We start from the raw sequence: 26650 nt of genomic DNA on the forward strand, positions 1-26650 counted from the left end.
CACTTAATCCCATTGCCTAGCCAAAAAAACAAACAAACAAACAAAATGATTTGGTACTGGTTAGAAAGAAACAAACAGAAAAGTAGATCAGTAGAATAGACTAGATAAGTAAGATATGGAAGAAATCAAGAATAGTACTTTGGTGTGTGATAAACATGACAATACTTAGTAAAGCAATTGCTTTTTGACAACTGCTGAGAAAACTGGAAATCAGTTTGGTAGAAAAGAATTTTAGACTAGTATTTATAGACCACTATAGATAACAATAATCTGAAAGCAAATATGTAATCTGAATATAATGTCATATTAAAAATTAGAGTGATACTTTTCATAAATATGACTAGGTGGAGAATTATTATCCAAAGAAAGGGTAGTGGAGGTCAAAGAAAATAACAAATTTGGATCATTTTGGTTCCACAAAAGGAAGGGTAGTGGAGGTCAAAGAAAACAACAATTTGAATCATTTTGGTTCCACAAATTTTTTTAAAGATGAACAAATAAAATAGTTGAATATAGGTAAGAGATACAGTTGAGTGAGAAAATATTTGTATCAAATATCACTGAAAAAAACTCTGACATCTGGTATGTACAAGAGATTAACACAAACATTTAATTCCAATAACCATACCTCAATTTATAAATGGTCAAAGAATATAAAAAACAATTTCCAAAAGAATTTTAATGTATAAATGACAATATGAAACCATGTTCCGTAACATAAATGAAAATTAAAACAACTGTGAGATTTTACTTTATACATACCTTAAAAATTTGGAAAGATGATAAAAATGGAAGTAATTAATGTTGGAGAGGCTGTGAGAAGACAGACACACTAATATATTGTTGGAACTTTTAATTGGTTCAGTGGTTTTGCATATCCATTTGGAATATGCCAGAGAAGTGACTAAATTATAAAATTGTCCATATTCTCTAACCTAGTGGTCTTGCTAATAAGAATTTACTTAAAGGAAATAAAAGTCTGGAAAAATTGTCTCACATATAGCTAAAAGCTCTAGTATTATTTTGTGTGTGTGTGTGTGTACAAGAACTGGACACAAAGTGGGTACTTATTAATCAGTGAATGGTTGAAAAAGGGGAGTATAATGGAACACTTGTGCTGTATGAAATGATGGATATGAGGAATTCAGAGAAATTTGGTAAGATTTGTAAGAACTAATGCAGAGTGAAATAAAACAGTGCCTAACGGAGTACATAAACAGTGATTTCAATGTAATTTAAAATGTATTTTACAATATTCAGTGATTACAGTGTGATTTCTAATGTAAATGAAAATATCATTAAACAAAAGCCAGAGTCTAAATTAATGCAAAATCGCTCAAGGCACTTGAGAATAGGTGCTACAGCTTATCTCTCTCTTCTGGAAACAGAAAGACAGGACTAATGGGGCAAAATTTTCTGTACATTGTGATAAGTCATTACATCAAATGTTTTTGTTTTTGTTTTTGTTTCTTTCTTGATTACTAATAAAGATTAAAGATGGAAAGGTTTTTTTTCTGTTCCAAAAATGATTCCAAAATCTTATTTATTTTTAAAGAAGAAATCAGTTTCCTAGAAACTGTGATAAAAATGTGATTAATGTAGCTATCACATCTTTCTCTAAATATTGCAGAGATATCTCCAGTAACAACCTGTTGTGTTAGCAGTGATTAGACATTTAATGAAACATGACATGTAATAGTTTTGGTTTCAAGTGGAATGTGGAAAAAAAACTTGAAAGTAATAATAATAGCTAGCATTTGTACTGCAATTTAAGGTTTGCAAAATGTTTTTACATGTATTAACTTATTCTCACAATAAATCTTGCAGTTAGTACTATTATCCCTATTTTACAGCAAGCAAGTGACTTACCCAGGGTCACACAGGTAGTATCTAAGACAGGCTTTGACTTAAGGCATTTGTCTCCAGCACTTTATCCACTCTCTAACCTAGCTACCTAAAATTAGGACATATTTAATAGTATTATTTGCTAACAACATAATATTGTAGAAAAAGAACTGGATACAAACTCAAAAGACCTCAATTTGAGGTCTATCTCTGCTGTTTAGTGGCTTTGTAATCTTGGACAGATCTCCCAACCTCTCTGGGCCTCAGTTTCCTTAAATGTGAAATAAGAGTGTCAAAGGGTAGATAGCACTGAGATTCTATGGGATGGAACCCATGACTTGATTGTGGCTATAGAAGGGTATATTTTATTAAAAAGGAAATAAAAGAGGATATAAATAAAAGATAATAATGATTACAACAATAATAAATAATCATAATGATAATTATGATAATTATGAAAATGTTAATAATAAAACAATTATAATAATACTGATAAATAATAATGATAAAAATGATAAAAGAGGAATACAGAGTTAGCATTGTGTCTTAAGAACAACTTCTGCTAATAAATGCATTGACTCTCTACTGTGATCATTTGCCAAAAAAAAAAAAAAAGAAACTTATACCTAAGGATCCAGGACCCAGATTAGGGAAGGCTAGTGGAGAGTATATGTGTGGTGATCAGTGGGTGGAGAAACAGAAGCAGTACTCTGGTGGAAATATACCATATCCTACCAGAATAAAAGAAAAAAAGTGATGAATATACATCTAGCATCTAGCATATAACCAATATATAATAATAATACTAATAATAGTAATGGAGAACTTAAACCATTTATGATTCACTGGCGCTCACTTGCTAAGAAAATCAGAACCACTGATAAATTTTTAATTTACCTTAATTATAATTTTACTCTTTTAAAGGCAGAGAAAGTAAAAAAGTGAATTCTAATTCTGGACTATATATTGACTAATAGGAAAGAAATGATTGCTGGAGTAGATTTGATTAAAACCTTGGGAGGCAACATTCATTCCATCTTAGGGTTCCTGATCAAGAAGAAGAAGAAAAAAAGACATAGTTGGATAAACTCCATGCAGCCTAGATATTGTAAGAGCAGGATTCCTAGAATGAATAGGTATGATGTAGTTTCATAGTATTTTTAGCGCAAGAGAGTTTAAAAAAATTTAAAATTGAAATTGGAAAGACCCTTGGATGACATGTTGCCAGTTGGATGCTTGGGCAGCATGGAGCCCAGTAGTAGAGTGTCAGAATAGATTTCAGGAGGGGTGGAGTCTGAGGGTGATTGAAAACGAACTGGTTATAATTAATTTTTATGGCCTATTTGTGACTATATTATCTAAATAAGAATTATCATTGTGTATTAAATGAAATCAGATTTTGTATTTTGGCAAAAACATCCACCAAGTGGCTGAATAGGTTCTTGTCTCTGTCAAAAATCTAGTCAAATATTTCTTTTCTTGTTAAATCTAAATAAAAATCTAAATATTTAGTTTAAAAAACTCAGTAGGAATTTAAGTAATAACAATAATAACAATAATAACTCACTTTTGCATAACACTTTAGATTTTGTAAAATACATTTTCCTCACAACAAATTTGTGAGAAAGGTAGTACATGTATTTTTTAATCCCCATTTTCTAGATGAAAATACTGAGGTTCTGAAAAATGCAATGACTTGATAATGAGGTAGTTGTAAAAATAAAAATGTCTTGATTTTTATAAAAACTGGTTTATCTGCAGTTTTTCAGTTATCCTTTAATTTCAATATTTTGCACAATTAATATATATTCATAAAGTGTTTCATTGGTTTTATTTCCTTATAAGGAGGTTAAAAAATAGCAAGGCCTCTACAGATGGGCACCGTTATCTTTTTCGTGGCAGAATCAATACTGAAGTGATGGAAGTTGAGAACGTGGATGATGGAACAGGTAAGTAATTATTAGATTGGTAAAGGATTTTTAGTGTGAAAAATATGCATGAATAAAATTTTCTTTAGAATCATCATTTATTTAATGCATTGGAGCTTAGAAGCCTTTAGCTTTGGGTATATATGGAAGTCGTGGTTATTACATACATAAACAATTATTCTGGATTGAATAGTAGTTTGGTTTCTGAACTGTTTTGTAAATATAACTAATTTTTATATTTGAGATTACTTATTTCTACTATAAGTGTAAATGTGATATAACAAAATTCAAGATGCTTTTATGATGTAGGTTAACCTAAATGAAGAAAAACAAGTGAAAAATATAAAAAGACAAATTTAAGTTGGATTTAAGGGGGAAAAACCTTTCTAAAAAATAGAGGTATTCAAGAGTAGTATGTGTTGTTTTGGGTGGTAGTAAGCTCTTTCTCAGCTGAGTTCTTCAAGCATTATTTGGGTGCTATGGGGGATTCTTCTCCTAATTCTCCTAATGCTGTTTTTTTTTTTCATTTAAAACTCTTTGCAACCTGATGCCATCTTTTCCATTTATCTCTGTCATGCACACTATTGTCTAGTTAACCTGATCATTCATTATCCATGATACTCCATCTTCCATATACATGGCTTTGCGTCAGCTATCCTTTTCTAGCTAGATTACAAGCAATTTATGAGAAGGGACTATTTCATATTTGTCTTTGTTCACAGTGCCTGGCACATAGTAGTTGCTTAATGAGTACTTCTTGATTTTGAAGCTATTTGCCAAGAGATTATGCTCTAATCCATGGCAATGGATGAGATTATCAAAAGAAATTATAGCAAGAAAAGAGATAGAGCCTTTATGTACACACTTCCATAACATGGTGGCATGTGGATGATGGCTAGCAGAAGGGACTTCAAAGCAGTGGTCAGACATACAGCCACATAGCCACAGCTAGCATCAATGTCAAGAAAGAACAGTATAGTGAAAACCATGAAGAAGAGAATATATATGGAGGAGTGGTTAGTCAAAAGTTGCAGACAGGTCAGCAAGGATGAGGACTGAGCAAAAGTCTTTGGATTTAGCAGTTGAAAGATGATTTGTAATGTAAAGAATAATGTATTTTGAGTGTTGGTGTGGGAGGCCGGATTACAAAGGGATGATTGAAAGAGAATGGGATGTGAAGAAATGGAGGCATTATGTGTAGAAATTTTTCCAAAGACTTTGGCAGTGAAAAGAGTAGGGATATAGGAAGTTTCTTAAGGTTTGGGAGAGATCTGGGCATATTTTTAGGCAGTAGGGATGGAACCACTGAATAGGACTTGAAGATAAGAAATTGATACAAAGGATTGAAGGGGCTAGCCCCCAGAGAATATGGGATAGAACAGAATCATTGATATACTGGAAGAGTTTGGCTTTGTTGAAGAGCAGGACCATCTCTTTCTTCTAGCCTAGAGAAAGAAGAAGAGAAGGGAATAAGTATTTATAGCACCTACTATGTGCCAGGCACTGTGCTGACTATTTTTTACAAATATTATCTCATTTGATCCTAACAACAACCCTGAGGTATGGATGTTATTATTATCCTCATTTTACAGTTGAAGAAACTGAGGCAAAAGTTAAGTGACTTGCCCAGGGTCTTATAGCTAGTAAGGATCTGCAGCTAGTTTGAACTCAGGTTTCTTGATTCCAGGCCTGGTGCTCTTTCTGCTGTGCCACTAGCTGCCTCCATGAGGGAGGAAAGAATGGGGTTAATATTGAAGGGATCTTAGAAGTAGAATCTGAGAGAAAAGGGAGTTAGCCTATGGTAACTTAGCCTATGGTAATATTATACTAAGATTCAAATTGTGGTGGTGGTAGTGGTGAGCCAGAAGATAGGCGGATGTGTGTTTTATTGGTTTCTTTAGAGTGAAACTGAGTTTTCCTGGCAAGATTTCAGTTTGTGTTTTGTGGATGATAAACTCACTCAGAGCCCAGGAGGTCTTCCAGGAAAAATAGATGTTTAGGAAGTAATAGGGCCTCTGTAATAGCTGCAATCGGATACTTACTACAGCTTCTTGCAAGGAAAATTAGCCTTTGTTACTGTATATAAACAGTTCTGATTATAGGACTTTGGAGACTCTTCATTCTTTTTCATTGGTAGAAGGAAACCCTGTAAGAGAATTTTTATAAACAGACGGGTCCTCACTTACCACTTAATCTACTGTCGCAGCACCTCTCATTTTGCAGACTAGAAAGTTTAGATTAGAAAAGATTAAATTAGAAAGATTGGAAAGGCCCAGAAAATTTAAGTGACTGGTTCATCAACATCTTATAGCTTCTCAAACCTTAAATCAGGGATCATTCCATTATATTAATTTCACAGAATGTATCATGTAAAAGCCTGGAATTAAAATAGTTTTTACAGTGAGTGCAAATGATCAAAGAAGATTTAGTATTGAACTTAAAAGCTTGTAGAACTGATCAGAAAAGAAAGGAGAAGGGAAGAAAGTTGGGGGAAATGGAGAGCTTCATAACACCAGCCTGAATTTGACTTTCCCTTGATTCTTGATTCTTTTCTAAAATAATCCCTATGCCAAACTAAGTACTCTCCCTGCCTCTTGTCCCTTTTGTTGTTCTTGATTCTTAATATTCTGATCACTACCTTAACTGCACAATTGTTGCCTGACAATCCAGGATTTAAAATCTACTGACAGTTTCCTGACTGGAGCTTTTGTGTTAATAGTCACTACAGATGAATGTCCATAGGACTGCATGTGTCCCCTTCCATTCCTCCCCATTCCGCTTTCATTTAAACTCTGAATTTGAAATCAGAAAAAGACAAGTTAAGCAAGGGCTGACAAATACTTATAGTCAAAAAAACAATTTTTTTTCCTGTTCAGTGACCCCCTGATCATTAACAACAGATAAAGCACAAAGCAGGGGAAAGTATGCTTATCAAAGGCATATGCCCTTAGGAGATCCAACACAGAGTTCTGGTTGAAGATGATTCCCTGTGGATCATGATGTCCTCCAGCTTCTCTAGACTGTGGATGATATGGTGCTGATAGATATAAATATGCCCCATTAAGAAGTAATCCCACCTTGTGGTTGAAGAGAGGTTTAATTTGCTGATGTTTGGTACACAGTGGGTGCTTGAAAAATGCTTATTGACATTCAACCTGATAAAAAACTTGTACTTATGGGATAAATTTTAGTAGTGAAATGTCTTACTTTTTCTTTAAAGATAATTAGTAACTGTTGTTTTGTTTGTTTAAATACTGAACTTTGTTTGGGAAATTGGATGCATTCATTTCTTTGTTTTAAACCCATCATATAAAAGGGAACTTTATGTATGTGTTTTTTAATAAAATCTTACTTCAATGCTTCATCTTGGCATATAAGGTGGCCCTGGGTTCTTGAAGGGTATTTCAACAGAGTTTAAATTTTCCAAGCAGTAAATGCTTGTAGTACAGGTCTGGTTATGAATTGTGTGCATGTTCTTAAAGGGCCAGCTTTATTTTGCGGGGAGCATCAAAAGACAGTCGTTCACCAAAAGCTAAATTTGCTATGGCAATTCACAGAGAATATCTACTAAGATATCGAAAGCTGGTAAAATGCATCAGTGGAGAGAATATCCACACTGATGAAATCATGGATCCTTGAAGTATTGATGAACTATATTTTGTAAAGATACAAAGATATAAACTAATTTATTATAATAAGGAGAAAAATGTGACATCCAAATTAGCGTGATTTCGACAAGTCTTATTTTCAAATCAAGGGTTTTTTGTTCCATTAGGCTATAAAACATTAGACTTGATGCAATTATAATTGTTTTTTAGCCTTAAGTAGGCTTAATTCATATTATTGTTATTTAAATAGAATTCCTTTAAATATATATAGACATACTCTCACATTGTTGATTCCCAGAATGGGAGTGAACAGAATATTTAGTCATCAGTTTCTTGATGCAGTGAATAATGCATTCTGGCATTTTCTAACATTTCCCAGCCCATGTATACAATACTTGGCAGTTTTCCATCTCATTAAGATGCAAAATTATTGAAAGGATACCAGTATGTCTGCTGAGATTTATGGTTACTTCAGTTTTAGAAAATCCCATCTCATTATGCAAAAGTGTGCAGAATTAAGAATAGAGAATTTGCAAAGTATAAAGCTCTGAAGCAATTAGTGACTTATTCAGGGCTGCCCTTTAGATTTTCTTTGCCTTTACTAAAAGTCAGTGATGACCTTTGATAGTTTGTACTCATTGTAAAACTATTTTAATTCAAGATTTTATATGATGCATTCTGTGAAATTAAATATTTTGACCAGTTGAGATCTATAGCTCTCTTTAATTACCAGAGCAAAAGTGGATGGTGTAATTGAGCCTTCTCATTTTAAAGAAATGCAAGGAAATCAGTGCTTTTGTTATTGTTCTATGACTATTTGTGCCCTGGGTATGACTGTTGAACTAAATAAGAATCAAAATTGCTAAAAGACTGTGCAAGAAATAGTTGTGCAATCATTGTTAAAATATAAGCTACTTGGAATATCAGTTTTGTATATATACCCCAAATTGCTCAGCAGCTTTTTCATCAAGAAATTTAAACAGCAAGTAAGGAGATAAAATCTAACCCCTATAAATGTTTAATTATCATTTCACATTAAATTTTTAAAAATGCTATCACATTGGCTTTCTTTTGAAGTATCACTCACCATATCTGTGAGGCAATGAGCTTTATTTTTATCCTGTGCCTAGGGCTGTAGACTGATCTTGTGGAGTACAAATCTAAATTGGATATTCATACACATATAATGGGGTAGCTGGGTGGCACACTGGATAGAGTTCCTGGCCTGGAGTCAGAAAAACTACTCTTCCTAAGTTCAAATCTGGCCTCAGACACTTACTAGCTGTGTGATCCAGGGCAAATCACTTAACTCTGCCTCAGTTTCCTCACTTATAAAACAAACTGGAGAAGGAAATGGCAAACCACTTTAATATCTTTGCCAGGAAAACAGCAGGAAGGATCACAAAGAGTTTGACATAACTGAAAAATGACCAAATGATAAACAACACATATAATGGCCAGTAGATTGCCATCTCTCTTGAAAAATGGGAACAATATTCTTATATGGGATGATGCTGTTGAGGTTAACCTGGATTACAAGCTTAGTTAATTTTAGGGCCACACTATTAATTAATTAGGCATTCATTGAATATATCTTATGTCCTTTTCATTGTGTTGAGCACTTGACAAGAAAAAAATGTGGCCAAGATATTGAATTAGCATAAGACCTGATATTTACCCTCAAGGAAATTATGATGTACTTGAGCAGATTAACTTATATACATAGGTTTATCTATAATAATGTATATGTGCACCTATATATACATGTACATCTATACATTTGTGTATGTACATACATGTATATGCAAGCATATACATATATCAATCAATAAATAATATTTATTAAATGCCTTTCATGTGCCAGGCACTGTGCAAAGCATGTGTGTATATTATATATACATACATATATATACATGTGTGTGTGCATATAAATACATTTTATTTATTTACAGTACATAAATGCATATATAAATACATTATATATATATATGTATGTGTGTATACACACACGTGTGTGATTACTATAAGTAAGACAAGTAGATGCCATAGTGTTTGAGAGAATACTGGACTTAGAACCAGGAAGGCCTGTATTCAGATCTTGCCTCAGGCCATTACTAGCAGTGTGACCCTGAATAAGTAAGTAAGTCACTTAACCTCTCTATTTCATTCTCCTCATTTGTAAAATGATTGTAAGAATAGCAACTACCTCACAGAGTTGTTTTGAGAATCAAATGATACAGCATGTATAGCATGCTTTGTAAACCTAACAGTATGAACATTTTTTTTGCAAGTTCAATTATTTATCCCTCATTTCATTTGGTTTTGGGCTAGATGAACAGAGGACAATTTCTGGAAGGAGGAAGGTGATAATCCACTGAACCACATCTGGAGTAATATGGGGTTCAATGTTTATGAAAGATGTTAACAAACTCTTGTGTGTCCAGAGTAGAATGACAAGGATGGGAGAGGAGAATAGAAATTATGTCAAAAATATATCTATTGAAAGAACTGGGGATGTTCAAATTAGAGAAGCAAAATCTTGCACCTCAGTTATCAGGGTAGACCCAATTACATTACTATATTTGTATATACAAGTTAAGTATATTTTCTTTATCTTTGGCAAGCAGAATTAGGGGCAATAATTGGATACTGTGGAGAAGAAGATATAAGGGAAAACATTCTAAAATTTAGAGCAGCTCAAATGTGGTCTTATAAATGTTACTAATAAATAATAAATGATCATCATCATCATCATAAGCATTTTAGGAATTCAGAGATCATTAAAGTCTATAGTAGTAGAAAATAGCTTCTTGGAAAACATGGAATATAAATGGTCTTTGGAAGAATGGAAAGTATATGGATAGGTGAAGGGAAGAAGAGAGGGACTGTCCAGGATAGACAGCAGTATGTTCAATAGCATGGATGTTGACAAGGGACAGTGAAGATACAAACTGAAGTAAAGTGGAGGAAACACTTTGGGTGATAGTGGGGAACAAGTTGAGATAAGTAGGGTGGAGCTAGGTGGAAATCAGATGGAATGTAATAGAAATAAAAAAAATTTTGAGTGGGGGTGGTTAACAAGAGGAAAGTGGTTTTTCAGGAAGATTTGTTTAGCAGCAGTATTCAGAATGGTTTAAAGGGAGATGAGGGGTAGAGAGTTGTGACAGGAGATTGATACAGCTCTTGCAGGTGTGAGGAAATAAGGCCTTAGACTATGGCAGCAGAATTGCGGCCAATTTGGGGAGCCTCTAGAAAGGTAGGTTTGTGTTTCTGGCACTCTGAATCTACAGTGCCTCTTGGTTCCATCAGAGATTATTTCTAAGCGAACATGACTTTCCCACCCTCTTTAGCTGTGCAGTATAAATGTAGATGCTTGTATATAGTTGGGTGTGTTCCTACACAACCAGACTTGAAAAGAAGATTGACCAAGGAATTACCCAGGGAGGAATATTTGCTTGACTTTTTTTTTTGAGGGAGGGAGGCAGGACTAGGGAAATCACTCATTTGGGGTCTGTCTCTGAAAAAGTAAGAGGTGTTAAGGAGGGAAAGAGGGATATAGGAAGGGAGGGAGAAGGGAGAGTGAAGGGAAGAGAGGAAGGAGAAGCAGATGTAGAAGAGAGAGTGGAGGGAAAGAGAGAAGGGGGAAAAAGAGGGAGGGAGGAGATAGAGGAAAGGGGAAAAGGAACATATAGAGAAAGAGAGAGGGGGAGGGGAAAGAGGGAGAGTCAGGAGAGACAGATAAGAAACAGAGAGATACAGGGTGAAAGAGACATAGAGGAGAGACAGACAGACAGAGAGACAGAGAAAAAGAAGCTGATAGCAATTATGGCTATTCCTTTATTTTGATTTGGCCACATGAGGGAAGAAGTGAGAGAAATGAAATGGGAGGCAGAGAGTGAAAATAAGGATAATTAAGGATTTAATTCTGTGCTAAAACTTTCAAATTTTTCTACTAATTTAATGAATACCAAGGTATACAATTTACAAACTTTTCAGTCTTTGGGGTGGTGATGACTGTCTTTTGAGAGTAGGGGCAAAAAAATGCTGTTGCTTTCAGTTCCCCAAACTATTATAAATTAGTTTCAATACTTATAAGATTATGACATATATTCTATCTGATCTAGGGAAGATATAATGTAAACTTGGACATGCTTAATTAAGAATGTTTCAGATAGTTCTGGAATTAATTTAGTAAAGTTTGGCAGTATGCTTTTTGGAAGTCTGTGTCCATACATAGAAATAATCTGGTAAAAGCAAAGGAATAGATTAGGGGAGATATAGATTTTATTCTTGTCTTCATGTAATGAAGACATTGGCCCCATTCTACCTTTCCAGTCTTTTTATGCATGCACTCAACAAACCAGTGACACTGGTCTCCCTGGTGTTCCAGGAACAAGACATTTCATCGCTTGATTCCATGAAATTTCTCTGGCTGTCCTCCATATATGGAATACTCATCTTTCTTTTTTCTGCCTCTTCATTTCCCTGGCTTCCTTCCAGGTCCCAGATAAAGTCCCACTTTCTGACAGAAGCCTTTCCTAGTCCTCTTAATGGTAGTACCTTCCCTATGTGATTATCTCTAAATATCTTGTATCCTTATATCTATGTTTGTGCACCATTGTTGGTATGTTGTCTCCTCCATTAGATTGTGAGCTCCTTAAGGTCATGGACTTTCTTTTGCATTTTGTATCCCCAGGGCTTAGCACAGTGGCTGGCACATAGTAAACTCTTAATCAATGCTTGTTGACTTGATTTGACCTAATTTGACTTAATGAGCTCTTACTGAATAAAATTGATCATTTGTGAAAATGCAACAGAATAGTCTACTTTTCATAATGTCAGTGACAATTTCCCAGACTCTCTCATTTTTATCAACTCCAAATGATCATTTTGCCCAGGTAAGTTTTTTGGAGGGAAGACAAAATGTCATTTATCAGCAGATACTAATATTTTCACTGAGGTTCTTGGGATTGCTTATTGGTGAAGATTCTATAATGTAGGTACTCTCTAGTGGCTACTTTGTCCTGTTTGCATTCTTTGCTTGTTTAGGGTTATAAAGCAAAAGTACATACTATGAATAAGGAAATACTCTTATATCTATTTCAGTTGAAATGAAGTGGCACTAGTTTAACCGTCAGTATTTTTGAGCACTCTGTGGGTGTTTGGCAAAAATGGACTTATGGAATCTGGAAGCATATAACAACAGACTCTTTAAAAAAATGGGTTTGGAACCATGCCAAATGAATGGCAAGAGTGCAAGACAGGTTTTGGGAACAAGGGTAGCTAGCTTTTTAACTGTATACAATAATGCATTTATTACCATATATTTGCATTATTTACTCTTGTTACTACTATGTGGTAAACACATCTTTTGGGAATTCTTTAGTTTTATTCTAGTTTTTATTATGCTTTGTAAAACTGGGAGTATATTCTGTTCTACATGGCATTTCCTAATACAATTTTTGAAAAGAATTTTGGATAGAATAAATGAAATGTTACTCAGAGTGCTTATGATTGATAGTGAGCTAAAATAATTAAGAAATCTTTCATGCAAGGCTTGGAACTGTCTTTTGGTGCTCAAAATTGGAAGAACTAAATGTCACTGTAATTTTATTCTTTCAGAATTTATTATTTGTGCACTTTGATGAAAATATTTTTCTAGATCGCATGCTTATGTCCTTCAGTTCACATTCACATTGGCCATCCACATCACCAGAGGGAAGTCAGTTACTAGGAGTCTCAGAGTTCTAGGGGGTAACCTTGAGAATCTAGGTTTATAGTGCTGTGGAACCCCTGTTTGTGTGGTTCCCCATGATCATCAGCCTGTGTTACTCTTAATTAACTCTTAGCAAAGTTATTTACTAAGGTGGTACACTAAAAACAGTTGGAACAAAATGTTTTCTCCCAAAATTCTAGGGTACATCCTCTCACAAATAAAAATAGTATGTATGAGGAAGTGGGCACAGACTTAGAGTACAATTGTAGTTAAGGCATATATGTTGAGATCATATGTCCAAAAGGTAATTTCATGATCTCTGGTTTCTGCAAGTCCTTGCTTGAGTCCATACCCAGCATTGTTCTCTGGTGTAAGGGATTATGCTTTATGAAGATGACTCCTCACTCTGGTGGCTATCTTTCTTATATATATATATATATACATGTCCATATTTTTCTGCATTTGTTTTCAGTCTTTCTCTGTCTCTTTCTCTGTCCTTGTTTATCATTATCTTTGTCTGCCTGTCTTTTTGCGCCTGCTCTCTTTCTGTGTCTCTGTCTCTGATTTCTGTCTTTTCTCTCTCTCTGTCTCTGTGTCTCTTCACAGGCTATCTTTTTCAATGACCTATTTTGCCCTATATATGTTCTTATTTTCTTATCTGGATACTTGATATCCTACTGGTCCCTTCTGTCTGGTGACATGGTCACTGGGGTGGAATTGTTAATACCCTCTGGACTCATATCCTTCCCCCCAGATGTTGTTGCCCTAGCCCACTTGGTATAGGCATAAAGTTATTCTCAGGGATTTTGTGAGGTTCAAATGAATTAATGGATATAAGACACTTTGGAAACCTTAATGCATTATATAAATTCTAGTTATTGTTAGCCTGTAGTGATTATGCCTCTAGTCTGGAGATGACTTCAGTCCTTGCTTCCCTACTGCACTCATATTAAGTTCAAGGAATGTCTATAGAGCAATACAGGGGCTAGGGTAGTGGTGGTAAGAAATATATATGTATGCTTTTAAGTTTTATCTACCTTATTAACACTTTCTTCAATCTAGACGGTCAACAAAATAATAAATCAAACTGTGATTTGTTGTGATTGCCTTTCTGAGTTGTAAATGCTCAAGATGAAAATTTAACAATGGGCTCTCATAAGCCTGAAAGCTGGAATGAGCACCACACTGGTTATTACCTCCTTAAGGTACTTGGAAACCTGGAGTCTTCTCTCACTAACTTGGCCTACTGCTTATCTGCTTAAATCCTTCCTCTCTTTAGAGGTGTGGCAGACTTTTTTGGTGAGCTAATTATTCCCATTCCCTTGATGTCCCTTCAGAAGGATTCATACCTTATGAAGAGATCATAGAACTATCTTGTTTATACAGTTAAAATTTTATTAATTGGGTTGGGAATGTAATCTTACCCTTACAACTGTTTGCAGAATGTGGCCATTTAGGGTACAGGTCATCTTATTATTCTTTGAAAAGTTTAGAAATTCTAGATGTTGGGGTGAATTCAATGAATTTCATATAAATTACATTCTACCCTTCAATTTAAAAAAAAAACTGTTGCATTCCAGCTGACTTCCACAGCAGTGGACATATTGTTGTTAATGGTTGGAAGATACACAATACAGCGAAGAATAAATGGTTTGTGTGTATGGCCAAAACACCTGAAGAAAAGCATGAATGGTTAGAAGCTATTATGAAAGAAAGAGAGAGGCGAAAAGGTAGGTGCCAATGATTAGGTACTATATTTCATTTTATGCCAATTTTTACTTATTCACTCTGACCAAAAGAAATCTCTGCTTTCTCTGAACTCCCAGGGCACTTGCCTTGTTCCTTTCTTAACACACTTTCCCACCTTTCTTATAATCTATTTATTTGTGAACTTGGCTTACCAGAATGCAAACTACATTAGTGCAGAGACTCTCACATTCATTTTTCTAGCTCTCTCCCAGAGTAGGTACTTAATAAATTAATATTGACTTGAGTTCGTCAAGTGGCCTAGGAATTAGCAATCATAACATTGCATCAACAATGCTTACATAATGAAATAATGATTTAAATCCCAATAAATGCAGAATGGTTATATATTTTATGGTTAAAAAGACTTGCATGCATTATCTTATTTTATTTTCACTTTCAGCCCTTATGAATTGGGCATCTAATCTCCTCCCAAGTTGACAAAGAAATTGCTTAGATGACAACAAAGCTGTTCCATTTTAGAGATGAGGAAACTGAAGTCAAGACAGGTTAAATGATTTGGTAAAGATATGTGATGGAGTTGGGATCTGAATCCTAATTTCCTGAACCCAAGTCTAGATTTCTTTCTACTATACTTTCTGCTTATGAAAAAGCAGAGAAGAAAAGGCAAATGATTCTTCTTGATTTACTATCTTACAAGATGCCCCCAGAGCTTAAAACTTTGCTAAGGCTTTTGGGGCATCCTCTCTGTGAGCATCCTATTATAGTACTCTTGTGATACTGAAAACAGAAAACAGGAAAGAAAAAAGATTATTGGTAAAATAATCATATTCTTCTGTTGATAAGACTATTTGTATTTAATCTGTCTCTTGTCCCATGATTTTTGGAGCCTATTCATGGCATCTGACAAACAACTTCATAGTATTTGTTCATAAGAGACAGGATTGAGCAGTATAACACAGCATAGCATATTCATTCTCATACTTGATCCTCAGAACCCTTTGCATAAACTATAAGTATTATTATTCCTATTTTGTAGATGAGGAAATTGAGGCTTAGAGAAATCAAATAACCCATACTTGCCCAGCTAGGATGTACTGCAGATGGGATGCAAACTGAAGCCGTCCTTAGTGTAACACTTTCTTCTATAGGATGTTCCCTATCATGGCCCATTATTCTCTAGTCCCTGTTCAGTAGATTAAGTAGTAACAGACTAGTTGGGTCAATTTCTTGTAAATTGCAAAGTGAACTCTTTTAGAGGCACATTTATTATTTGAGGACATATATAGAAAATCAATATCAAGTAATTTGGGGTGGGAGGAAGAATGTAATTGAAGGCTTTGTCCTTGATCAATTATGGATGTGAAACAGTATTATTATTCAGTTAAAAAAAACAGTAGCTGAATTTTGATTGAGTTGACCAGTTAATTATTTTTTTAACAGTTGGATTAGTTGTACATAAACATATATTCTAAAATACAAATTTGAAATTGAAATGAGAAAGGAAGATGCTATGTGCAATTTACTAGAATTCTTATGAAATATTAATGATAATGTTGATGGGATTCTAAGACATTATTCACATATGTTTACATTTTCCTCATCCATAAAATGAAGTTGGTCTAGATGGTCCCTTAACCTTTAAAATTCTATGAATCTATGAGTTTATTTTCATTATTAAAAGCATATAATATTATTTTGATAGCTAGAGAATGAAAAATGTATTTATGCCATAAAAACTGACCTCAGGGTTTGTTTCCTTTTCCTCATTTTTCATTTACATTAGGTTTAAAACTGGGGATGGAACAAGATACCTGGCTCATGATCTCTGAACAGGGAGAGAAACTTTACAAAATGATGTGTCAACAGGGAAATCTTATCAAAGACAGAAAGAGAAAATTGACTACATTTCCTAAATGTTTTCTTGGAAGGTAGGTATGATATCCTTGATTGAGGTATGTGTTTCTTTTAAAAATATTTAACATTCTTTTTTTAAAAATTTGAGCTTCAAATTTTATTTCTCTCTCCCACACCTCTTCCACCCATTGTGAAGGCAAGCAATATATCAATGATACATGTGAAGTCATCCAAAATATATTTCTATGTTAGCCATGTTGCAAAGAACCAAAAACAATAAAAAGCAAGAAACAAAGAAAGTGAAAAAAGTATGTTGTAATCTGCATACAGAATTTTTCAGTGCTGTCTCTGGAGATGGATAGCATTTTTCATCATGGGTCCTTTGGAATTGTCTTGGATCATTATCCTAATCAGAGTAGCTAAATCTTTCACAGTTGGTTATCATTAAAGTATTTGCTATTACTGTGTACAATGTTCTCCTGGTTTTGTACATTTCACTTGCATGAATTCATATAAGTCTTTTCAGGTTTTTATGAAACCACCCTGGTCATCATTTCTTTTCTTTTCTTTCTTTTCCCCTTTTTTTTAAAAAAAATTTATTTGTTTTTAGTTTTCAACATTCACTTCCTTAAGATTTTGAGTTCCAAATTTTCTCCCCATCTCATCCCTCCCCCCACCCCAAGATGGCATGCAATCTGTATACCCCTTCCCCTAATCTGCCCTCCCTTCTATTTCTCCGCTTCCCCTTCTTTTATTCCCTACCCCTTCTATTTTCCTATAGGGCAGAATATATGTCAATACCCTATTTCCTGTATTTCTTATTTCCCAGTTGCATGTGAAAACAATTTTTTTATATGTTTTTAAAACTTTGGGTTACAAATTTTCTCCCTTTCTCCCTCCCCATCCACCCTCATTGAAAAGGCAAGCAACTCGATACAGGTTATACATGTGTAGTCATGCAAAACACTTCCATTGTAGTCATGTTGTGAAAAACTAAGTATATTTCCCTTCATCCTATCCCATCCCCCATTTATTCTATTCTCTCTCTGGTCATCATTTCTTAAAGCATAATAGTATTCCATCACAATCATGTACTATATCTTGTTCAACCATTCCCCAATTAATGGGAATCCACTTAATTTCCAATTCCTTCCCACAATAAAAAAAAAGAATTGCTATAAATATTTTTACTCATATAGGTCATTTTTGCTTTTCTTCTATGTCTTTGGGATACATATAGTATTGGTATTGCTGGGTCAAAGGGTATTTGTGCATAATTTTAAATGATACTCCAGAATAGTTGGACCAGTTCACAACTCCACTAACAATGCATTAGTGCCAACATTTTTCCATATCTCTTCTAACATTTATCATTTTCCTTTTCTGTCATGTTAGTCCATCTGATAGTTGTGAAGTGGTATCTCAGAGTTATCTTAATTTGCATTTCTGTAACTAATAGTGATTTAAAACATGTTTCACATGACTACTGAAAGCTGTTTTCTTTTTCTGAAAACTGCCTATTCATATCCTTTGACCATTTATCAATTAGAGATTGCCTCATTTTTATAAATTTGGTTCACTCATATGTGTGTGTGTGTATTTGAAAAGTGAGGCCTTTATCAGAGAACTTGCTGTAAATTTTTCCCACTTTCTTGCTTTCCTTCTAATTTTAGGTGCATTGATTATGTTTAAATAAAACCTTTTTAATTTAATGTAACCAAAATTATCCAGTTTACCTCCTGCAATCCTCTGAATCTCTAGTTTGATCATAAATTCTTCCATTACCCATAGGTCTGACAGGCATATTTTTCTATGATCCCTTACTTATGATATCACCTTTATTTCTAATTTGATTATTTTCCCATTTTGATTTTATTTTGGTATTCATTGTGAGATGCTAGTGCATGACTAGTTTCTGCCAAACTGCTTTGCAGTTTTCCTAGTAGTTTTTGTCAAATAGTGACTTCTTGTGCCAAAAGTTGGGGTCTTTGAGTTTATCATATACTTGAGTACTGTGATCATTTACTACTGTGTCTTGTGTACATAATCTATTACACTGATCCACCACTGTATTTCTTAGCCAGTACTAGATTGTATTGATGATTACCACTTTGTAGTATAGTTTGAAATTTGGTATAGCTTAGGCCACCTTCCTTCCAATTTTTTTTTATTGACACCCTTAATATCCTTGCCTTTTTGTTTTTCCAGATGAATTTTGTTTTTTTTTTCTAGTTCTATAAAATAGTTCTTTGATAGTTTGATTGGTATGCCAATGGATAAGTAAATTAATTTGGGTAGAACTGCCATTGTTATTATAGTGATCTCGGACCACCTATGAGCAATAAATCTCCAATTATTTTTTAGGTCTGTATTTATTTATGTGAAAAGAGTTTATTAATTGTTTTCATATAAGTCCTTGGGTTTATCTTGACAGGTAGACTGCCAAATATTTTATGTCTGCAGTTATCTTAAATAAAATTTCTCTTTCTATCTCTTCCTGCTATGTTTTGTTGGTAATATATAGAAATGCTGATGAATTATGTGGGCTTATTTTATATTCTGTAACTTTGCTAAAATTGTTAATTGTTTCAAATTGTTTTTTAGTTTATTACCTAGGGTTCTTTAAATATATCACCATATCATTTGTCCATTTTCATTTCTTCAATTTCTTTTAATTGTATTATTGCTATAACTATCATTTTTAATACATTACTTAACTATTGTGGTGATAATAGACATCTGTGGTTTACCACTAATATTATTGGGGAGGCTTCTAGCTTATATCCAAAACAGATAAATTTTGCTCTTTGTTTTAGACAGGTACTACTTATCATTTTAAGAAAAGCTCCATTGATTCCTATGCTTTCTAGTGTTTTTAATAATAATGGGTGTTGTAATAGGTCAAAAACTTTTTCTACTTCTATTGATAAAATCATGTGTTTTTTTTTTTTTTGGTTTTCTTTTTTTATCCACAGGGTCAGTTATTCTGACAGTTTTCCTCATATTGAACCAGTCTTGCATCTTTGGTATAAATTCCGCCTGGTCATAGTTTATGACCTTGGTGGTATATTACCGTAATCTCCTTGCTTCAATATTCATTAGGGAAATTGGTCTCTAGCTTTCTTTTTCTTTTTTTGTGCTTCCTGGTTTAGGTATCAAAAACATATTTGTATCCTAAAAGAAATTTGACAGGATTCCTTTATCTATTTTAAAGTAGTTTATATAGTATTGGGATTAATTATTTCTTAAATATTTGGTAGAATTCACTTGTACATTCACCTGATCCTTGGGATTTTTCCTAGGGAGCTCAGTGATACCTCATTCAATTTCTTTTTCTAAGATAGGGTTATTTAAGCATTCCATTTCCTTTTGTTAATCTGGGCAATTTATATTTTTGTAAATATTCATACATTATATTTAGATTGTCATTTTGAGATATAAATTTTCCCCTAAGTACTGCTTTGACTGCATCCCACAATATTTGATATGTAATCTTATTATTGTAATCCTCTTTAATGAAATTATTGTTTGTATAATTTATTCTTTGACCACTCATTCTTTAAAATTAGATTAATTAGTTTCCAATTAATTTCAATCTGTGCTTCCATATCCCTTTGTTGAATGTAATTTTTGTTGCATTATGATATGAAAAAGGTACATTTAGTGTTTTTGCTTTTCTGAATTTGGTTATGAGTTTTTTATACCCTATTTCATGGTTGCTTTTTGTGAAGGTGCCACATACAGCTGAGAAAAAAGTATATTCCTTTCCATACACTTTCAATTTTCTTCTCATTTATCATATTTAACTATTCTAACATTCTCTTCATCTCCTTATCTTCTTTATTTTATGGTTAGATTTATCTAGCCCTGAAAGGAGAATGTTGAGGACCCCCACTGGTATAGTTTTACTGTCCTATAACTCATTTAACATTTCCTTTAAGAATTTGAATGCTATGACACTTGGTGCATATAAGTTTAGTATTGATGTTGGTACCTGTTAACAAGATGTAGTTTTCTCACATATCTCTTTTAATAAGATCTGTTTTCGCTTTATCTGAGATCATGATTGCTACCCCAGTCTTTCTTATGTCAGCTGAAGCATAAGATTCTGCTCCAGTCATTTATTTTAACTTTGTGTGTGTTTCTTTTTTTCAAGTGTACTTCTTGTAAAGAGCATATTGTAGGGGTCTGCTTTCTAATACATTCTGCCATCCACCTCTGTTTGATGGATGAGTTCATCCCATTTACATTCACAGTTATGATGTAATTTATGTAATATGATTACATATTACACATATATATTAAATCTGTACTATAAATTATATACTAAGTGTGCATTTCCCTCCATCCTATTTTCTTCTTTTTTGTCATTCTCTCTTTTTACCCTGTCCTTCCTCAGAAATCTGTTTTTCTTCAGATTACTGCCTCCCTTAATTTAGCCTGCCTTTTATCACCCTCCCTCTTTCTCTTATTTCCTTATTCTCCTACTTCCCTGTTGGGTAAGATAGATTTCCATACCCAAGTGAGGATGTGTGTGCATGTGCACATATGTGGATACACACATATTCCTCTTTTAACCAGGTAGATAGAAAGGTTCTGGTATAATTCTGTTGCCTCATTGTTGATTGACCATAAATTGGCAATAAGTATGAAATTTACCTATACTGCTTAGAAGACAGAAATCATAGCATAGTGAAAGTTTTCCACACTTCTTGGTAGGAAGGCTTAAAGTATTTTTTTCTAAATTTAATGTTGAGTCAATTAATTTAGATTATTATTGAGCCATATTTAATAAGAATATGATTATTATTAGATATTTGCCCATTTTTCAATTACTCAAATCCTTTCCAGTGTTCTTTGTATTTCTATTTATTCTCATTTAGTTTTCCTCTTATATGGTCACAGTTAGTTTGTACACTTTAATTCTGTTTCTGCTTTCTTTTTTTTTGCTTTGTATTATTTCATATAGACATCTCTAGATTTATCTGTGTATCTCATAACTATTGGTCTTGTATTTCCCTTAGTGAATCACAGTTGGATTTTTTTCCCAATTACTTCCTTGATATATTGCACATTTAGGTTTCCACTTTGAGAGATTATATATAATGTTTCCCTGAACATCTTTGATTAGATAGTTCTTTTTCTTTGTTCTTTTTTTATTATAACACTTTGAGTATGTTTCCAAAAATCTAGTTAAGTCAAAGGATATGATTACTTTTTACTCCATAATTACAGTTTGCTTTTTCAGAAAAGATTTTATCATTTTTCAGTTCTCTATCAGTAGAGAATACAAGTTTTTTGACATCCTCAGACACAATGAATTTCGTAGCTTTAATATTGTCATCTGTCTCATTGATAGCAAGTAGTATCTCAAAATTGTTTTGATTTGTATTTATTATTATAAGAAGTCCAATATATTACAAATGATTATTAAAAGTTTCTTTTTTTATGGGAATTCTGTTCATATTCTTTATGTCCTTATCCATTGTAGAATGGGAATTCCAACTGTGACTTTTTAATCCTCGATTATATACTTTATGTCAATTTTTATCATCATATTTGTAATAAGTATTTTCCCAATCTTTTATTTTTCTTTTTATGATTTTTGTTGTATATAAATTTTGTCTTCATGTAGTAAAGCACATATATAATATTCCTAATACTTAATACTATTTGCTGAATCAAAAATTCTCTCTTCTATAATTAAGATAAATTCTTTATTGTGTGTTCTTTATTTTTATATCATAGATATTTAAGTCTCTCATCCAGCTGGACTTCATTGTAATGCACAGTATAAGAAGTGGGCATAAGAGATTTGCCTATTTTTGAACTTTCTTATAATAAATTGCTCCCCAGTTTTTAGTTCTTTCTATTGCCTGGAGATCTTGAGTTCAACAAAAATTACTGAAAATGGGACTTGGGATGTATCAGCATAGACCTGATTATGTTAAATAGACTTGGATTGAAAAAGATACTTAGCAGGACTAAACACATTTGATATAAGAGCAATTCGCATCAATCATCTATATTATGAAGATCTCCTTTTAGGTGCTTGGTGAATGCACAATATAAGAAGAGAGCAAGTCTACCTATTGAATGTATTTTTTTCCTCATTGCCTTTCTGTCATAGTGAATTTGTATCCTGGTTACTGGAGATTGGTGAGATTCATAAACCTGAGGAAGGAGTTCATTTGGGACAAGCATTATTAGAGAATGGCATTATCCACCATGGTAAGTATACTTTACAATGATAGCTTATTAAAGATTTTCATTCAGGTGCAATTCCAAGGTTGCATCTATTTTCTTATGTGTATTCTCAATTCTTATGTATTTGTGTTTTTAGTATATGTTAACATTTATGGTGATCTGATATGTTGTGCTCATAAAATATTTAAATAATTTATGTTAAAAAATAAGATAATTATATATAATGAAATGTAAAATATCAAGGTATCATTCTTTTTACTCATGGAATTTTTAAGTATAAACACGAGAATAACTTGATTTTATTTCCTTCTTCTATGAAAAGACATATCTAGAAAAATTTGAACACATGTTAAACCAGTTTGATTTATCTCTTTTTTCCCCTCTCCAGGTAATGCTTGTATTTCTTTTCATCTTTTTACATGTTCTTTTACTTATGGGATCCTAAAAGGTTTTCTGTAGTGAAATAGAATCAAGCACTAAATGAAAACATTGACCTGAATACAGTAATAGTGATTTTTCCATTCAATAGATTTTGAATTTTTTCCAATAGGTCATTATTACCATAGATAAGAGTAATGGCAAGTGACCCTGCAGTGACCATGTTCTGTCACTATTTCTGTAAAGTGTAATAGTGTGAGGCTGACCCATGAGTTTTGGCATTTATTTCTCCTTTTAGGTATAAAGCCACCAGCTGCCAGGCCTTTCATTCCAGATCATTATAAAATTTGTGCACTCCTACATACAAAATGGAGTGATTGACCTCCAAAATGAGTAATATTTTGTAGAACCAGGTGTAATCAGGTTTTCCTTAGAACATGGAAATAATATTATTCTTATAAACTGATGGGTTTTCTGCAAATCTATCATGAATTGGGCTTTCTGAAACTCATGGTTATTGAAATCTATACAGAATGTTATGATTTAGAAATCATTAAAGGAAAATGACTAGATTTTAAAAGCTGCACTTCTTAAAGTTGTCTAGAACAGTACAATTAGGAACAATTGGTAGAGACTTCATCAAGGTATATTTAGGCTTTATGCAAGGAAGAACTACCCCAAGTTAGTATTATGCCAAAGCAGAACATGCAAGACTAGGAGATAGCAGGTTCCCCCTCACATGAAATCTTCAAGTAACACCTGGTTAACTTGTCAGTTATGTTATCGCAGAATTTCTTACTCAGATATAATGTGGCCTACTTGATCTCTGAGGTCCGTTTCTTATAATTTTGAAATTCTTTGAGTCTATAATTATTATTTTATTTGCATGATAAAGATAAAAATAATAATCAACAGTAAACAAAGTATAGATTAGTCAGAATGAGGAATGTTTGTTGAAAGTGAGTTTCTGGTCCTCTCTCTGAATGATTAATTTTAGGTGGTTTTTTTTTTTCTTAAGCATCATGAACTTGGCATTCAGATGCCACAATCCTTTTGTTACATCCTGTTGACCTCTCATTCCAGTCTTCACATTTCAATCTTACTGTTGTTAAGGCCTTGGCTTCTTTCTCATGGGCTCCTAGGCACCCTTGAAAGACAGCTTCTCCTTTCCAATGAAAACTGAGGTCATTTAACATAAAAGAAGTTTCTTTTCATTCTTTCTCTTCAGCTCCATAATTTTGTATCACTACTTTCTTCCTTTGCTTCTATTCTAATCATTAAATCAATCAACAATCAGAAAAGACACAGTGCTAAGCACAGGGAATACAAAAATGAAAGTCAGCTTTTTTTTTCTTCAAGGACCTTCTCTTTAAAAAAATGACTTATTGATATTGTTTGTTTTTGCATTGCCTAAATTTCCCCATCTCTCCTTCCCCTCCCAGAGAGCCATTCCATATAAAATAATTTATTAAAAAAAATAAATAAGAAAAAGAGGAGGATCCAAACCAATAGATGCATTGGAAACAAACCTGACAATATATACAATTTTCCATACCTATGGACCCCCACCTATACAAAGGAGACAGAGGAGGTGACTTTTCATCTCTGCTTTGGGGTCAAGCTTGCTCTTCATGATTTTCCAACATTTGTTTTTAATTGTTTTGTGGTGGTTGTACATTTACATTGATGTAGTTATTATGCATATTATTTTCTTGGCTCTGCTTACCTTACTTTGCATTAGTTCATGTAAGACTTTCTTGCCCTCTGTATTAATAATATCCAGTGTTTCTTATAGGACATAAATGTTCCTTTACACTCATGTCCCACTTTTTTGACCATTCCTCAATGTCTGTGCATCTATTTTTTCCTAGGGTTTTTTTTTTTTGCTACCACAAAAAGTGCTACTGTAAGTATTTTGGTGTATAGAAAGCCTTTAAAAAATCAGTGAGAAGAGGGGCAGGTAGGTGGTGCAGTGGATAGAGCACTGGCCCTGAAGTCAGGAGGACCTGAGTTGAAATTCAGCCTCAGACCAAACACTTGACACTTACTAGTTGTGTGGCCCTGAGCAAGTCACTTAACCCCAATTGCTAAAAAAAAATCAGTGATAAGAGCTCTCTTCTAAAGAAGATGAATAGACATTCCTTCTTATTAAAACCAATGCTCCTACTTTAGCTTTTGATTCCATTTTCTCCTTCTCTGCAACTTTACCAATTTTCTATCTTTCATCCTCAATATATTCTTCTTTTCCTTACTATATAAGTTTTAGACCTTTTCGGTCTACAAAATACATTTCCTTAACAGTGCTATATACTTATTGAAAGGTGGTCTGTACTTTTCTGGCCCAGGAAGAACATTATACAATGTCCTTTATTCCTCTGTAACTCCTCTCAAATGACATCATATGATGTTACCTTTGGTCAATCAGAAAGACAGTCATTTAGGGGAGAAGTGAAGAAGGGCATTAAGATTAAAAACTGGGGTATTTGTGTCAGTCTTTGGAAGGATAGTGACATTTTACCTAGGGAATTTCCTAGAAGCTTTCTTTGTAAGCCACTATGAGTTCAGGCCTAGTGGAAGGTTTTGAAAGTTAGGGTTCCTGGCTTAGGTGTCCCAATTCCAATAGAACTCTGAGAATATAAAATATTCTATACCATCTAGGATGCAGTTAAGAATATTATTACTATTACCTTTTCAAATATATGGTTCATAAATGAATTTTGATTAATAATATTTAAATTGCCCATATAAATAAGTTATCTAGTACATAAACAAATTTGGATCATAATTAAAATTTTCCCAAATAATTAGCAGAGATCTAAATACTGTGTTTCTAATAAATATGTATTTTTCTTTACAAAAAGAGAACTGTGCATATGTGTGATTGCATGCACGTGTGTGTGTGCACATGTATGTGTTTTTAGTAGGTCTAATCTGCCAACACTTTCTGCTGGCAAAGTAAAAAGACCTTGACTTCATAATATTCTCCTTCTGCCAGAGAATATCAGAAATCAGATTCAATAGCAATTCATTGCCTTCATTTTATATCTAACTATTCACTAATCAATCCTTTGAAAGGTGACTATCCACCACTTGACTGAAACTGGTCTCTTGAAGGTCACCAGTGACTTTCTAGTTTATCAATCAACAATTTTATTTTATTTTTTTTCCAGTTCAGCTTCTCTACAGCTTTTGACCACACCACCCTTTCTTAAAGTTCTTTCTCTTTTCCATCCATGTCTCTGCATTATATTGATTCTCATAGTGATGTTCTCTAACTTTGTTTCCTCCATTGACTTTTCTTCTCATTCCTTTACCACTGGCACTGTCCAAGGTTCTGTCTTCAGTCTTTTTTTCTTTTCTCTCTCTCTCTCTCTCTCTCTCTCTCTCTCTCTCTCTCTCTCTCT

At 33.5% G+C, this 26650-nt stretch overlaps 1 protein-coding gene across 1 annotated transcript in view; it reads left to right on the top strand.

Annotated features, from left to right (window-relative positions):
* The window catches only part of LOC114054096 (phosphatidylinositol 3,4,5-trisphosphate-dependent Rac exchanger 2 protein), a 385890-nt gene that overhangs the window by 147826 nt on the left and 211414 nt on the right, over positions 1 to 26650 (top strand). The window contains exons 9-12 of the mRNA XM_027877210.1: positions 3691 to 3794; positions 14678 to 14827; positions 16591 to 16735; positions 22792 to 22892. Of these exons, the coding sequence (XP_027733011.1) occupies positions 3691 to 3794; positions 14678 to 14827; positions 16591 to 16735; positions 22792 to 22892 (500 nt within the window). The remainder of the gene's footprint in view (positions 1 to 3690; positions 3795 to 14677; positions 14828 to 16590; positions 16736 to 22791; positions 22893 to 26650) is intronic.

Source organism: Vombatus ursinus, unplaced genomic scaffold (assembly GCF_900497805.2).
Source record: "Vombatus ursinus unplaced genomic scaffold, bare-nosed wombat genome assembly UNPS02014812.1, whole genome shotgun sequence".
In the NCBI taxonomy this organism is placed as follows: domain Eukaryota; kingdom Metazoa; phylum Chordata; class Mammalia; order Diprotodontia; family Vombatidae; genus Vombatus; species Vombatus ursinus.